A 17,313-nucleotide genomic window follows, 5' to 3' on the forward strand; every position below is an offset into this window, starting at 1 on the left:
AACACTGGGGTACATGTGCCTCTACAAATCAGCACTCCTTTATCCTTTGGATAAATTTCTAGTAGTACTATTGCTAGGTCGTGGGGTAGTTCTATTTTTAATATTTTGAGGAACCTCCACACTGTTTTCCAGAGTGGCTGCCCAGTTTTAATTCCTACTAACAATGCAAGAGGGTTCCCCTTTCTCTACATCTTTGCCAACATCTTTTGTTTCCTTAGTTGTTAATTTTAGCCACTCTGACTGGTGTGAGGTGGTATCTCAATGTGGTTTTGATTTGTATTTCCCTCATGATGAGCAGTGTTGAGCATATTTTCATGTGTCTGTTAGCTATCTGGGTATGTTCTTTGGAAAAATGTCTGTTCATGTCTTCTGCCCATTTCTTCACTGGATTTGTTTTTCGGGTGTTGAGTTTGGTAAGTTCTTTATTGATTTTTGATACCCAATGTGTCATTTGCAAATATCTTCTCCCACTCCGTTGGTTGCCTTTCAGTTTTGTTGTTTGCTTTGCTGTGCAGAAGCTTTTTATCCTGATGAGGTCCCAATAGTTCATTTTTGCTTTTATTTCACATGCCTCTAGAGACATGTCAAGTAAGTTGCTGCAACTGAAGTCAAAGAGATTGTTCCCTGTTTTCTCCTGTAGGATTTTGATGGTTTCCTGTCTCACATTTAGGTCTTTCATCCATTTTGAATTTATTTTTGTCTATGGTGTAAGCAAGTGATCCAGTTTTATTTTTCTGTATGTCGCTGTCCATTTCTCCCAGCACCATTACTGAAGAGACTATCTTTCTTCCACTGGATACTCTTTCCTGCTTTGTCAGAGTTTAGTTGGCCATATATTTATGGTCCATTTCTGGATTCTCTATTCTATTCCATTGGTCTATGTGTCTCTTTTTGTGCCAATAATTTACTGTCTTGATGATTACAGCTTTGTAATACAGGCTAAAGTCCGGGATTGTGATGTCTCCAGCTTTGGGGTTTTTTTTTTCAACATTACTTTGGTTTAGGGTCTTTTCTGTTTCCATATAAATTTTAGGATTGTTTGTTCTAGCTCTGTGAGGAATGCTGGTGCTATTTTGATTGGGATTGCATTGAATTTGTAGATTTCTTTGGGTAGTATCGACATTTTAACAATATTTGATCTTCCAATCCATGAGCATGAAATATGTTTCCATTTCTTTGTGTCTTCTTCAATTTCTTTCATAAGCTTTTTATGGTTTTCAACAAACACATCTTTCACCTCTTTGGTTAGGTATATTCCTAGGTAGGTATCTTATGGTTTTTGGTACAATTGTAAATGGGATTGATTCCTTCATACCACTTTCTGTTGTTTCATTATTGGTGTATAGAAATGCAACCAATTTCTGTAAATTGATTTTATATCCTGCAGCTTTGCTGAATTCATGTATCAGTACTAGCAGTTTTTTGGTGGAGGTTTGCAGGTTTTCCATGTAAAGTATGCCATCTGTAAAGAAAATTAACTTCTTCTTTGCAATTTGGATGCCTTTTATTTCATTTTGTTATATGATTGGTGAGGCTAGAACTTCCAACTCTATGTTAAACAACAGTGGTAAGAGTGGACATCCCTGTTGTGTTCCCAACCTCAGGGGGATAGCTCTCAGTTTTTCCCCATTGAGGATGATATTAGTTGTGAGCTTTTGATATATGGCTTTTGTGATGTTAATGTATGTTCCTTCTTTTTTTTTTTTTTTTTTTTTTTTCAATGTTTATTTTATTTTTGGGACAGAGAGAGACAGAGCATGAACGGGGTAGGGGCAGAGAGAGAGGGAGACACAGAATCGGAAACAGGCTCCAGGCTCTGAGCCATCAGCCCAGAGCCTGACGCGGGGCTCGAACTCCCGGACCGCGAGATCGTGACCTGGCTGAAGTCGGACACTTAACCGACTGCGCCACCCAGGCGCCCCGAATGTATGTTCCTTCTAACCCGACTTTCTTGAGGGCTTTTATTAAGAAAGGATGCTGTATTTTCCAAAACGCTTTTTCTGCATCTATTTACAAGATCATATCATTTTTATGTTTTCTTCTATTAATGTGATGTATCACATGGATTGATTTGCAAATATTGAGCCGGCCCTGGAGCTCAGGAATGGATCCCACTTGATCATGGTGAATAATTCTTTTAATATACTGTTGAATTTGATTTTCCAGTACCTTGTTGAGAATTTTTGTGTCCATGTTCATCAGGGATATTAGTCTGTACTTCTCCTTTTTTAGTGGGGTATGTGTCTGGTTTGGGAATCAAGGTAATGCTGGTTTCATAGAATGAGTCTGGAAGTTTTCCTTCCATTTCTATTTTTTTGCAACAACTTGAGGGAAATAGGTATTAACTCTGCTTTAAATGGCTCATAGAATTCCCCTGGGAAGCCATCTGGCCCAGGATTCCTATTTGTTGGGAGATTTTTGATAACTAATTTAATTTATTCACTGATTATAGGTCTGTTCAAATTTTCTATTTCTTCCCTGTTTAAAGTTTTGGTAGTGTGTGGGTGTCTAGGAGTTTGTCCATTTCTTCCAGATTGTCCAGTTTGTTGGCATATAGTTTTTCATAGTATTCTCTAATAATTGTTTGTATTTCTGTGGTGTTGGTTGTGATCTTTACTCTTTCATTCGTGCTTTTATCTACTTGGGTCCTCTTTCTTTCTTTTCTTGTTGTGACCTCTGGTTAGGGGTTTATAAATTTTGTTTATTCTTCCAAAAAACCAGCTCTTAGATTCATTGATCTCTTCTGTCTTTTCAGATTCTATATAGTTTATTTCAGCTCTAATCTTTGTTATTTCTCTTCTTCTTCTGCCCTTTGGACTTTCTTTGCTGCTGGCTTTCTAGTTCCTTTAGGTGTGAGGTTAAGTTCTGTATTTTATACTTTTCTTTCTTCTTAAGATAGCCCTGGATTGCAATGTATTTTCTTCTTAAGACTGCCTTTGCTGCATCCCAAAGGATTTGGATGGTCATGTTTTCATTTTCATTGGCTTCCACATATTTTTAAATTTCTTCTTTAATTTTCTGGTTGATCCACTCATTCTTTGTAGGATTTTATTTAAGCTCCATGTATTTGGGGGCTTTCCACATTTTTTCTTGTGGTTGACTTCAAGTTTCATAGAGTTGTGATATGAATATATGCATGGTATGATCTCAATCCTTTTTTGTTGAGGCCTAGTATGTGATCTATTTTGGAGGATGTTCCATGTGCACTCGAGAATAATGTATATTCTGATCCTTTTGGATGAGTTCTGAATATATGTGTTAAAACCATTTGGTCCAATGTGTCATTCAGAGCTATTGTTTCCTTATTGATTTTCTGCCTAGATGATTTGTCCATTGTTGTAAGTGAAGTATTAAAGTCACCTACAATCATGGTATTATATCTAATTATGTATTTATGTTTGTGATTGTTTTATATATTTGGATACTTCCACATTGGGGGCATAAATATTTATAATTGTTAGCTCCTCTTGATGGATAGACCCCTTAATTATGATATCATGCCTTTCTTCATCTCTTGTTACAGTATTTATTTTAAAATCTAATTTGTCTGATATAAGTATGGCTACTGCAGCTTTCTTTTGACATCCAGTAGCATGATAGATGGTCTCCATCTGCTCACTTTCAATCTGCAGATGTCCTCATGTCTAAAATTAGTCTCTTGTAAGCAGCCTATGGATGGGTCTTCTTTCTTTATCCATTCTGATACCTATGCCTTTTGATTGGGGCGTTTAGTCCATTTAAATTCAGAGTGATTATTGAAAGATATAGATTTAGTGTCATTGTGTTATCTGTAGATTTTTTGTTTGTGGTGATGTCTCTGGTCCTTTATGGTCTTTGATGCTTTCCACTCACAGAATCCCCCTTAGGATCTCCTGCAGGGCTGGCTTAGTTCTTGTTTGTCTGGGATAGTCTTTATCTCTCCTTCCATTCTGAATGACAGCCTTGCTGGATAAAGGATCCTTGGCTGCATGTTTTTCCTATTCAGCACATTGAACATTTCCTACCACTCTTTTCTGGCCTGTCAAGTTCAGTGGACAGGTATGCTACTACCCTTATGTGACTACCTTTGTAGGTTAAGAAACTGTGACCCTTGTAAGTTAAGGCCTGTTTGTCCCTAGCTGCTTTCAAAATTCTCTCTTTATCTTTGTATTTTGCCAGTTTCACAATAATATGTCATGAAGTTGACCTGTTTTGTTGATTTTGAAAGGAGTTCTCTGTTCCTTTTCAACTTGAATGTCTCTTTCCTTTCCAAATTAGGGGAGAGCTCATCTATAATTTGTTCAAATAAACCTTCTGCCCCTTTCTCTCTTTCTTCTTCTTCTGGAACTCCTGTGATAGGGATATTATTTTTTCATTGAATCATTAGGTCTCTAATTCTCTCCTTGGGACCCAGTAATTCATTTTCCCTCTGTTTTTCAGCTTCATCATTTTACATAATTTTATCTTCTATTTCACCTATTCTCTCCTCTGCTTCTTCCATCCTTGCTGTCACTGTGTCTACTTTATTTTTCAACTTGTTTACAACATTTCTTAATCCATCATGACTATTTCATTAGGTCTTTGATCTATGCAGCAATAGATTCTTTGCCATCTTCTATGCTTTATTCAAGCCCAGCTACTAGTCCTATGACTGTTATTCTGAATTCTTGTTCAGATACATCGCTTATATCTGTTTTGAGCAATTCTCTGGTTGTCATTTCTTCCTGGAATTTTTTTTTGAGGAGAATTCTTCCATTTCAAGATTTTGGCTAGGTTTCTGTATTTTACATGTTTTAATAGCTTGTTATACATCCTGCATCTGTGAGTACTACTATATTAAAAAGGGGTCATATATTGTCCAAGGTCTGGCACTTTAGGAAGTGTTTTTGGAGTGTTTTGCATGCACTTTCTTGTTGTGACTTGGGCTGCTCTATCCCACTGCTTGTGATGGTGGATTGTTTGCATCTTCCATCATGTGTTTTTTGCTTTGTTCGTTGAAATAACCCTGGAAAAAAAGAAAGGGGAGGGGGGACTTTATCCCATCACAAAGAGAGAAATGAAAGGGAGAGAAAAAGACCAGAGAATCAAAGAAACTATAAAGTTTGACCCAGAGAGAGAGAGAGAGAGAGAGAGAGAGGAAAATAAAGAAGGACACACAGAAAAGTGTAATAATAATAGAGTAAAAATGCCTGATTAAACAAAAAACCAGAACAGAGAAAGAAACAATGAAAGAAAGAAAGAAAGAAGGAAAAAGATAGGTAGATATTAAGAATTGGCCAAAAATCAAATCAGAAATTATGAGCCTGATTCCAATGGGAGGAAAGAAAAAAAAAGAGGAGTGTAGAAAGAAAAAGAAGGGAAAAGAGAAGAGAAGGAAAGAAAAGAAAAGAGGAAAAAAACAGACTAACATGCAAAATCACAGGACAATTGTCTGTTGGTGCCTGGAACCAGTAGCTGTGCTGGTCTGGAGGAGAGGCCGTCTGGTTTGGTCAGCACCAGTCCTGCTCTAGTAGATAAGTGGTTACCAGGCACGGAGGGGTGGGGTTTCATGTAAGCAGGTCCCACCTCCACTGAGGGCCGCTGTCCTGTTCCCTGAAGCCCCCCGTGTTGGTGATGGGGAGAAAGACGGCAACACCCCAGTCTCTTCTCCCCGGACCAGGTGTCTCAAGCCACGTCGTTCAGGCAGCCCTCACAGAATTGTGCAGGCAGGGGCTGGCCTTGCTCCACAATCTACAGCACCTCCCAGGCACTCGGCTGGGATTGAAAACCCAATGTTTTAAAGGATCCTGCTGCACGAGGACCTGTTTCTGGGGTAGTGCCACTCTGCCCATCTGACAAATGGTCTCCAGTCCCAAAGTACTCAAGGGAAGGGACTGCTCTCTCCCTGGGCACTCCGAGTTTGCTATTCCCCTCCCCGCCCCGGGCCCACACACGTGGTGGTGGCTCTGGTCCAGAGAAAGTCAGGCACCCCTGAAAACTCTGATCTTCAGCTCCTATGGCGGTTTGCAAAGTAGAGTAATACAGAGAAGGCTCCCTCTGTATTTCTTATTCCCCGGTCCATGGTGTGGAAAGGTTTTTCTCTCGTCCTAACAAAACCACAAAACCACAATCCACAGCTTCTCTTTCTCTCCCTTTTGTCACTCCACAGAAGGGGTCACCTCCTCTCCATTCCTACCCCACCTGTTTTATCTCTTCCAATCCACATACGTGCACCTCTGCCCCGCCAAGCTGTCTCCGTCCACCTGGGGAGATGTTTCTGTCACTCCTCAGACTGTATTCCTGGGTATTCCAAGTGTTCTGACCTCAACACAGCTGTGTCTGAGGGAAGCAGGAAGCCCAGGTCCCCCTACATCTCTGCCATCTTAAGTCCTGCCCCTAAAAATCTATCAAGATTGTAAATATGCCTTTTGAGCTGGCTATTCCTCACCTAGAAATATGTCCTGAACAAATATTCACGGAAGTGTGTGAAGATATAGACAAGCAGGGTTGTTCGCAGGACTGTTTACAATCATAAAAAAAATGGAAATGACATAACTGTAGAATGTTAGATGATGAAACAAATTACTCTACCAAAGAACTGAAATACTAGGTAACCTTTAAGCCGAGGTCCAAATAAGATGACATGGAAAGATGTCCATGATATATTGTAAATTGTAAAAAGCAAATTGAAAGACATTATAAAGTATGACTTCTTTTTTTTTTTTAATATGCATAGGGATGTATTTGTGCAGAGAGAAAAAGAGTCTGGTTCACATGAAATTATCAACAGGAGGTGAGCCTAGGAGGACGATTGGGGGAGTGGAAGCTCCATTTTTCCTTTATGTACTTCCATTCTGGTATAAGGCTTTATTCTCCATAACCATGGATTACTTTTATAATTACTTAAATGCTGATTAACAACAACAGCAACAAAGATAAACATGAAGCTACATTCCACACCCAACGAGAGGTCCGTTACTAACATTCCCACTTGGTTATCAAGCAGCTGGGATCATAGGCTTGAGCATGGGGCCTGGGCAGGCTGTCCTGGGCTTTGCCGCAGAGTTTCCAGCCCTGCTTTTCTCTGCGGCATGCATACAAGATGCTCAGTCATAGCAGCTGAGGCCAGGGGATGAGAAAATGGGCAAGGGAGCAGGGAGGGGGCTGGCCCAGTCCAGAGGCTAAATGTCACCTATCCAGATCCTCACTAGCCACCAAGGCCCCACCAGTCCAGCTTCCCCTCAGGAAACCTTTCCAGAGGGTGCTGAGCACCCTCTGACCTCTCATTATTCCCACACCACGTCTGCCCACTTTATGGCTCTCACAGTTTACCTCAATTATTTTGTCATATTTTAGTCTTCCTTGTCTACTAGATGAGAACATCAGCGACAGGCAGGAGTGCGTGATGACATTTCAGGATCAATGAGAAGATCCTGGCCTTGTCCCTGATCCCAGGTCCTCATTACTAGCACTCTGCAAGTTTAAATATGATTTTCCTTATCTTAAAGCTTTGAGTCAGGCAAAAATGTGAGCATCTCCGGGAGGTGTGGCCTTACTCTATGCTGGGACACTGAGACCTAAGCAGGAATGAAGGTTTGGGGGACAGTGCGGGGAGGGGATGTGTACCGAACTCTAGAGGCAGGGTGGGTAAGAAGCTCCGAGGAGCACAAAGCTGGGACGCCTGGAGGGAGCTCTCTTCTGCCTCACAAGGATGGCAGGAGCTGGTCCATGAGCCAGGATCAAGTCTCATGCATCTGAAACCAGAGAACGAGACCCCTGCTGATGTCTCACCACAGCCATGCCTCAGAAGAGAGACCCGCGGCGGTGGCCGTGCTCAGCACCCAAGACAGGATCACAGCAGTGATTCCCAGGGTGGGCACCTGCTGCGCATTTTACAAATCCAGATGCCTAGGCCTGCCCCAAGTCTCCTCATCCCATAGGCTGAGCCTGAGCCCCGAATGTCTGCGGTTTGAAAAGGCCTCCAGGTCAGGCAGATACACAGTCAGACTTGAAACGACTAAGTCAACAGGAGGCATTTGTAATCAGGCTCGGGAGACAGACACATAGAAAGGGCACCGGCCCCCAGCCCAGTGCCACCAAAGCGGTACTGTCCTGTCTGGGCCCCCAGGGAGAGACCAACTTCAGATGCCTGGTAACCTGAAAGAGCTTCTTGCCCCCCACCCCCACCCCCACCCCCACCCCCACCCCGAAGTGCTTACCTTTCCTAACCCTGGGGGATTAAGTGTTGGGGGAGAAAGAGCAAATTCCACAAGCCAGGGAGATGAGACAGTCTTCCCACCCCAGCTGCCCAGGCCAAGCTGTGGCCCAGGGAAGGCCTGGATTGTTCCTGCCCTGGTATAACTTTGGAGCCATCTCCTGGACTTTGAAATGAGCCCTTTACATGAGCAAAACAAAGTGGAGAGTTGAGAATAAAGCCCCCTCCAAATTTGGCTAGGAAAGAACCAAGCTCCCGGGATAACCGTTAGCAGAGCCCAAGAGTCACTGGCCATCTGCATTCACCTTCAGTTTTATTTTTGAGATTTGGGATGAACTGGAATCAAAGTTAATATTTATTGCTTGAGTTGCTTTTTTTTCTCTCTCTCTGATAGATGATGTCTTTAACAATTCAAATCCAAATAGGAGATATTTTTGTTTGCAGATGGGTCGCCAACCACTTCCCCAGGAAGAAGTAAATCAAATCCATGAGGACTGCAAACGCATGGGGCTTATAATTGGCAGAGGTGGCATTTTTGCCCAGGTAAGAGAAAGACCGGTCTTTACCTACCCCCTTTAGTTAGGCGTCTCCCTGATGTCCCAGTGCTGGTCACTTTGCTTCACCACCTGGCCCCACTTCCTCTGGGCACAAAGCTCAGGTATTTTCAAGAGAAAAGTGCAGGGAGGCCTTCAGACCACTAGAGGGCGCTGTGTCCAAGAGGTTTCATTATGGCAGCTCTCCGAGGAGGGTCTCACAAGGCACAAAAAGATGCACCCGCAAAGCAGAGGATTTCCAGTATAGGTCACAGTAGAGTCATCACAATCATCCAATAACTAGTTTGTCTCCTGTACGAATTGGTTCTAATCCTGTAAAAGCAATGCTAGTCCTTCTTACCCCAGCCTTGGGCTCTGACTTTGAGGACCCTAAACCTGCTGGGACATAGTGGCCACTGTGCCCAGGAGCAACCTGAACGTGCTGGCCCAGGTGACCCTGCTGGACAGGCGAGGGACCACACTGGTTGGGTCCCTAATGAGAACCCAGAACCTGTCACTCGCAGTGCCCTTCACCCTGAGGCTGGAGACGCAGAGACCAGCTCTCCCTGCTTGCTTCCTGGAAAGGCCAAGTACAGCCCCAGTCAGGTGTGGGCCCCTGGTGTGACCCTGCCCTGTGGGCATGCTCTGCTGCTGTCACTGGAGCCCTCTCCCAAATCTCCTATACCAGCGGGGCCCTCCCCCTGACGTGGTTCCAGGACAGAAATTTAAGATTTAGGGTAGCTCTTGCTCCTCCCTTAATTTGTTTTTGTCCTTTGTCTTCTTTCTTTCCCATTTTCAACGTCGATCATTCTTCCCAGTTTCCCTACTCCATTTCTACTTCTCTCTCTAGTTCAGTGAACACTCTTGCCTCCTACTTCTCTGAGAAAATGGAAACTCTTAAAGAAGGTCTCTTTGTAAACTCATCTGTCCCCACCTCCATTTTTTAAATTTTTTATTTATTTTTGAGAGAGAGAGAGAGTGTGTGTGTGTGTGTGTGTGTGTGTGAGAGAGAGCAGGGGAGGGGCAGAGAGAGAGGGAAACACAGAATCCAAAGCAGGCTGCAGGCTCTGAGCTGTCTGAGTGGGACTCGAACCCATGAACCATTAGATCATGACCTGAGCACAAGTCGGAAGCTCAACCGACTGAGCCACCCAGGCGCCCCAGCCCACATCCATTGTTTACTTCCTTTCTGGAAGATTCGGGGAATGAGGAGTCTCTCCTGTTCAGATTTAGATCTTCTACCTGTGCTCTTGACCCTTGACACTCTCTACCTTTGTTCAAGGGGACATCACTGTGTTCTTTTGTGTCTATAAGTTTTCCTCAACTTCCCCTGAAGCCTGTTAAGAAATAACCCCCCAAAAGAGGCCATCAAGCAAAACCAGAATGAGCACTTTTGCTGGGAGAGTCTTGATACGTTTTTTTTCCTTGACCTGGTCACAAATATTTTTCTGTACAGATCAGAGCAATTTAATGATTAAAAATCCCAAGACCTGTAACTTATCAACATGAAACAACTGTTTACCTACTTAGTTATTTCTTAGTTATATGGAAAACAATTAAGTGCTAGACAGCAGTTGCTACGCTGGATACGAAAGTTATAATGATAAATAAAATCCAGTCACTGGAGCTGGCAGGAGAGAAAGACATAGAAAGAGCAAATTACAATACAATGTAGCAAGCTCATGGACAGCTATAGAAAGGGGTATTACAGGAGGAAAGAGAAGGGACTCCCAGCCCAGACTTTCTAGCTAAGCTGAGCCTGCGTTACACAATGAGATAAACACTCAAAGCATGTATAGAAACATTACAGAGGGCAAAGAGCTACGAGGGCACTAGTGTGATTGAAGCAGAAGGGAGGCAGTGAATGGTAATAACACAAAGCCTTAATGCTTGTCACTCTTGAAAACACTTTGCATTGACACAGCGAATGCTCTCAACCAGCCTATGAAAGAAATACTATTATTATTCTAATGTGACAGATGAAGCAAAAGAAGCACAGAGAGGTCAGATAAATTACCCCAGTCACACAGCCAGTGAGTGGCAGAACCAGGATCCAGACTCAGGCGGTCTGATTTCTGAATCTTTGCTCTGAAGAGAAGAACCCAAGGGGGCAAGCCTGGGGGCCTTGAGTCGGAGGGCGGGGGGTGGGGTGGGGGGGTGGGGGGGTGGCTAATGGTGCTGCTTGAGCTCACCCGTAGTGGAGTTGTGGTTTTAAGGTGGCAAGAATGAGTGCAGCTTTGAACATGCTGCCTTAAGACAGGAGGGCCTTCCTGGAGAGACCTTTTACTCTGCCTGCCTCAAGTATTTGTCAGTGGGCTGCAGGTTATAAGGAAATTTAATTTTATCTGCCATTTTCTTCTGCCTTTGTTTCCCATATCACATGACCCTCCCCTCCATAGCGAGGTGGGGGATGAAAGCAAGAAGGAAATGGTAGATAAAATCAAATTTCCTTATGACCTGCAGCCCCCTGACAAATATTTGAGGCAAATACAGAGTATTCTCCGGGAACTCCTTAACGTCTTAATGCTAATGATTTGCTAGAAGGAAAAACAACCTTAGCTTGACAATAGCAAGGCCCCTGGCATCTTCAGAGTCCTCTTTAGCATATGAAAGTCTTCTTGGAAACCTCCTTTTTTTGCCTTTACCTCCCCCAAGTCCATAGTATGTAACCAGTCACTCCTCACAAGCCCAGCGCAGCTCTTTCTGCCCACGGTCCTGTCCCCGTGCTTTAATAAAATCACCTTTTTTGCACCGAAGACATTGCAAGGATTGTTTCTTGGCTGTCAGCTCCAGACCCCCACCAACACTTCAAAACCCCATCAGCTCTGGCTGGAGTGCTGTCAGAAGGTTGATAAAGGCAGAGGCCAGACTCTAGTGGGTTGGGATGGAGGGCAGAGTGAAAAATAGTGGCCAATAAGCATTAACCAGTCTTTTTAGTAAGTTTGGATGAAAAGAGACAATAGCATTCGTATGGTAGCTAGAAGTGGGGGGGGGGGGGGTCGACAGATTTGTATCTGGTGTGGTTTGAATTTGTGTTAGCAGAGCTTTACGTCTGCTTGTTTATAGGCTGAGGAGGATTGAGAAATTGGAGATTTAAGAGAACAGGATGCTTGAGACATTGTTGATGCGGGAGCATAAGGCAAGCTAAAGGAAAAGCACAAGCTAGCACACACCCCACCCCCACCCCTCAATCCCATCCTGCAGGTGGGGTACGTGTAATATTCCTCAAGAGCTCCTGGCTGCCAGAGAACAAAGGAAAGGACAGAAAACAAATGGTTAAAATGATAGGGTCTCCATCAGTACTAATATTTTAGTACAATTACAAAAAAGGGGGGCAATCTTATCAATACCCTAAAGTCCAGAACCCCCCCCCACACTGTCTTAATGCTTTGCAGGAGGAAAAACAACCTTAACTTGACAATGGCTAGGCTTCCAGAAATCTATGAGCCTTTAGCATATGGAAAATCCCTTTAAGAAACTTCCTCTTGACTTTACTTCCCCCAACTTTCTTGGCCGTCAGCTCCAAACCCCACCATCACCCAAAACCCCATCATCTTCAGTGCGAAACGGGTGGTTTTATTAAAGCACAGGGAAAGGACCCATGGGCTGCACTGGGGTTGTGTAAGATTTTCTATCCTGTGGAGAGGAGGTGATGTTAGGGCTCCAGGGAATTGAGTGTATAGGCTTCCAGAGTTTGCTTTTTTCCTTGTAAATCATTAAGACAGTTGCAGACTGAGGGAGACTCACGTGCTGCCAGACTGTGATATCTATCAGTTAACCACTTGGTTTTCCTGTTCTTTTGTTCTTGCCCAGTCAGGAGTGCCTGAGGAAAGTCACCCATTGTGCTTTGCCCTCAGCTTGACTTTTGCTCCCTCAGCATTTCCCCCTGAACAATTCTGACCCTTAAATCTTTACGGTTGTTGAAGGCGGAAGGTCTTATCTTCTGTAACTTCTTCCTGCTGAGTGGGAGCATAGAGACATTTCTATCTACAGGTCAACATTGGTCAGAGAATGTATAGGAAAGTTATGAAGGACAGAGGCAGCTGAATCCAACATGGGCAACATACATGAACCTCCTTGAGTAGAAAGGATCATCTGCTGGCTTGAAGATATTGTAGCGATGGAGTCTTGGCACCAAGAAGGGAGACATGGGAGAAAATAGCAAAACCTAATTAAATAACAAAAAGCACAAATAAGAGTCCTTTGGTAGTGGACAAAAATCCTCTTCCCGTCCAGGAGTATAACCAATCATGAAAGGCAAGAGAGGGATCATTTAAAATGCTAATTTGAGTATTCATGTCAGTTAGAAACCCAGAAATATTTTTGTGACAATCTGGAATGTATACAGAGCTTTCTGTAGCTATGAGAGCATGAGCTCCCCCTTGTGCAGCAGTTAGAGCATCTAATGCCATTCTGTTTCGTAGAACTGTTTTATGCATTTGGGTTATTTCAGTGTGTAATAATGTAATGCTATTTTGAGAGTCATTTAAGGCTTTAATTGTGTAACAGTTCATGTTAGCCATCATATATAGTCTCTGTTTTGTTTAGTAAGCAATCAGGTAATTAATAACAGGTGCATTTTATAGAAACAAAAGAAAAATATAGGTTAATTGTTGGAGCAAATACAAGCCCAGTGTCAAAGTCCCGAGCGCTGCCAGTGAGATGTTTAGATGTAGGCTTGAAGCGTCCTCACATGGAACCTGATGTAGGGCTGGAACCCATGAACTGTGGGATTGTGACCTGAGCCAAATCCAAGGGTCACACACTTAACCCACTGAGCCACCCAGGCACCCCATGAATTGTTCTTTTAGTTGTATGGCCCTGGGGGGGTACATAACACGATCCAGTAGGGGCCTTCCCATTTCAGATTTAAGTCTCCTGCTGTATTAGATTTCCACTCTTTTAAATAAACCATGTCCCCTGGGTTTATATGGGGTCAGTTGCTCGTTACTGTCAGATCAGGTTTAGGGAAGATATGATTTGCGTATGCATTTAGAGCTTTATTCATTAACCTGGCTTCAAGAGACTAATTTAATAAAGCACTATGGTCTTTATCTACTTATAGGTCTATAGTGAAAAAAGGCCTTTCATATACAACTGTTGGGGGAATCCATCCCATTTTCCAGTTGTTCAAACAATCCTATGCCCATGGGGTCTTGTTATTATCCTCAGAGAATGACAAGCAAGAAAATGGTCTGTCTGTGAGCTATTGTGGCAGTTTCTTTGAAATTTACCTCAAGTTGTCCAGCATCAGTTCTTAGGGCTTTTAGGAAAAAGATAGTTTTAGTGTTTAATGACTTTAAGTCAAGACAATAGAAGAAGATTAGAAATCTTAGTTGGAGAGCCATAGCCAAATACGTGAGGAAACCAGAAGAATTCAGGATCTAGTCTAGTTTACAATAAATAGTGTTAAAATTTAGTATCTACGGAGATGTGTTATTGAGACATAATTTTTCTCTATAATTACCCTCATTTTCATAGATAGCAAAATTAAGACTAATTTGTTTGTAAAATGATATACACAAGCTCAGCAAGTACAGTGATGGATCGTAAAGATCTTTTAAAATTTGCTTTGCTGGAACTTTTCGTAAGGAATCTCGACTGAACTTTTAGTAGCCCCTCTAGGCAGAAGCCAAGACAAATACAGGCCATCAGACAGGACTGCAGTATCTGCAGAGGTGGGCATATTCCTCTTCTCGAGGTCCCCAAATATCCTGAGGTTCCTGCACCTGCCAGGAAGTGACCTTCTTTACTCACCTGGTGAGACTGCTGTAAGCAAAGTATCAGGCCAACATTTCAAGGGGATTTATGGCTCCTTGTTTCATAAAGTCAACCTTGGTTCCTTAAAGCTGTCTGGTCATAGCTGAGTCTATGCATGTCTCTCAAACATGACATTCCAGTCAAAGTCTGGATAAAATGGCCAATGTATCCAGTGGTGTCCTGTTACAAGGAGAACAGATGCTTATTGGATTTAATGCAAATAACTGTGATTTTGCCACGGAAGAAAGAATACTCACTGAGACTTATTGAATTTCAGAGGATTCAGGTAGAAAGAAAAGTTAAATGCTTCAATTTGTTTACAAAGGAATACTTTATCACTCTTCTGTATTTCATGGATATCTTAAGAGAAATTTTCCTTAATCTGGAAGAGCAAACGTTAGAGAACCAGCAATGTTTCAAACCAGAGTCACAAAACCTATCAATCACCATCTTCTTCATTTCATTTAGTTCCATGTTACTAATTCCTACTCAGTTTGAATGCAACTTTTAGTTAGTTCTGGAAATTCTTACCCAGTTTAGTTTTATGATCTTAAAGATATTAATATCACACCAAATACGTAAATCAGCAAATTAACACAACAAATAAAGTAAGCCTAATTGGGCAAAAAGACTTCCTTTACAATTTAAATCTTGGGGAAGTTTGTTTAAAAAGCTCAGAAAGAAAAATAAATAAATAAATAAAATGAAAAGCTCAGAAAGAGGTTTTTCGGGTTTTTGTTGTTGTTGTTTCAGTTCAGAGCCCACTTTAGATCCTCTGTCCCTTTCTCTCTGCCCTTTCCCTGCCTGCACTCTCTCAAAAATAAAGTTAAAACATTAAAAAGAAAAAAAAAAGAATTTCTATCCTGTGGAGGGGAGGGTGATGTTAAGGCTCCAGGAAATTGAGTCTATAGGCTTCTGGAGATTGCCGTTTTTCTTTTAAGTCATTAAGAAGGTTGCAGACTGACGAGACTATCATCAGTTAACTGATCTCTATCAGTTGACCATGTTTTCCCTTTCCTTTGTTCTTGGGCAGCCAGGAGTGCGTGAGAAATTACACATATATCCCACCTGAGGAGAGAGGGTTACAGGGTGTTAGTTTGTGCCTTTCCCTCAGCTTGCCTTTTGCTCCTTCATCAGGAGTATCCAGGGCCAAGGACACAGGCAGAAATTTTGGAGTTAAATAGTAAAGACACCTAGTTCTGTTCACCTTCAGGCGGGGATGGAAGAATGGATGTGGGAGCAAACAAGTTTATAGAAAGATCTTTCCTGACAGCTTCTGAGAAGCATGAGGCAAGGTTGTCTATGAAACAGAGTGAGAGGCGTAGGAGTTGGAGAAAATTGAGAAAGATGATAAAGGTTTAGAATGGGGAAGGAAGCTGATAGAAGACCAGAGAAATTTCTGGACCAGCAGAAGTTGGAGACTGACAATCTAATGGTGTCAGTCTCCCCAGCAGTAAGGTTTTCTCCAACACTTCCTGTCTGCCATGTTGGAGCCGTGTGGTTCAATCACAGCTTTGACCAAGGTTGGAGCCTGTGTGTGTGGGTGCAGCAGAGGGTGGGGTGCACACGAAATGAGGGGGCAAGTGAGAAAGTAGTTCCAACAATCAACGACACTGGCTGGGCAGGAAAAGGGAAGACACTGAATGGGGCAAAGACCTAAAGCTATGGAGGATTAAGGAGACTGAAGTTTTCGTGAAAAGGGTAGATGTCATGGGAGTCAGAAATTGCGTTATCCCTGGCAAAGAGGAAGCTCGCAGCACTGGCCTTGGGTGGGAACCGATGCAGAGATGAAGTTTCTGGGAGTTGTGGCCATCAAGAAACTGAGATGCTAGTTTGTAGGGCTGTATCCGGGACATGGAGGTCACCCTCAGTGCCTGCAGAAATGGAGTGTAGATCGGTGCCTAAGACCTCAGTGAAGGAGGTAGAAAAACCAGGAGGTGAGCAGATGACAAAAAAAAGGAAGAGGGGCAGAGCCAGATGGTACCAGAATTTTTATGAGACTAAAAGATGAATGGCTTGGGTATGGCATTGGGAAGGACGGAGACCAACCCAGGAGGGAAACGCAAGAAATGTCATAAAAATAAGGTTTTAGATTCTTAGCTTGATGCATTTTCTCAGAGTTATATTTGATTCTAGGATGATCTGCTGCTCTATTTTCCTTTGTCTCCCCAGACCTTCCGCATCGCGCCCTCGATGTGCATCACTAAACCAGATGTTCATTTTGCAGTGGAAGTATTTCGGTCTGCCTTAATCCAACACATGGAGAGAAGAGCTCAACAAAATTCTTAAAGATAAAAAACCATAAGCTTCAAGAACTTCCCACTTATGTTCAAGGGTTAATTTGAGGAATTCTATTATATAATTAGTATATGTTGTCCAAGACATGGTTGACTGACTACCAACCACATTTGTTACCAAAGCCTCTATTATCTACAGAAATCTGTCCTTCAGGAAGAGATCTCTATCCCTAGCTCAAAGAATGAATCTTAATTAGTTTAGGTTAGTAATGGTAATTTAATTTCATTTTGCCAGCAGTTGGTTTATGCATGACATCTGACGTATTTGGGGACAATAAATCCTGAAGAAAAGTATTTTGATGGACATGACTTCAGGTAAAGGTTTCTTTATCCTTCATTCTTCATCATCAGAAGACATGTCTTCTTGAACTGGGCATCTTATGTCATGATGGAACTGCTCAAATCATGTCAGCCATTTTCAGGCCATGAAGACAAAACTTCTTTGCTAGGGTTGGAAGGTAGAAACAAGCCGAGTCTAGGGGCGCCAACATTGGCTCAGGTCATGATCTCACAGTCCATGGGTTCAAGCCCCACATCGGGCTCTGTGCTG

At 42.6% G+C, this 17,313-nt stretch overlaps 1 protein-coding gene across 3 annotated transcripts in view; it reads left to right on the forward strand.

Moving 5' to 3' along the window:
- Nucleotides 1-17,072, forward strand: part of AGXT2 (alanine--glyoxylate aminotransferase 2) — a 42,002-nt gene extending 24,930 nt beyond the window's left edge. For 2 of the 3 annotated variants that reach the window (XM_045440474.1, XM_045440494.1), the window contains 2 exons: nucleotides 8,618-8,716; nucleotides 16,639-17,072. In XM_045440474.1, the coding sequence (XP_045296430.1) occupies nucleotides 8,618-8,716; nucleotides 16,639-16,755 (216 nt within the window). In that variant the 3' untranslated portion in view covers nucleotides 16,756-17,072. Of the gene's footprint in view, nucleotides 1-8,617; nucleotides 8,717-11,772; nucleotides 12,045-16,638 lie in introns of those variants that run through there. The other variant, XM_045440485.1, reaches the window with a different exon arrangement.
- Nucleotides 17,073-17,313: the final 241 nt, after the last annotated feature.

The sequence above is a fragment of the Leopardus geoffroyi genome, chromosome A1 (assembly GCF_018350155.1).
Source record: "Leopardus geoffroyi isolate Oge1 chromosome A1, O.geoffroyi_Oge1_pat1.0, whole genome shotgun sequence".
Taxonomy (NCBI): domain Eukaryota; kingdom Metazoa; phylum Chordata; class Mammalia; order Carnivora; family Felidae; genus Leopardus; species Leopardus geoffroyi.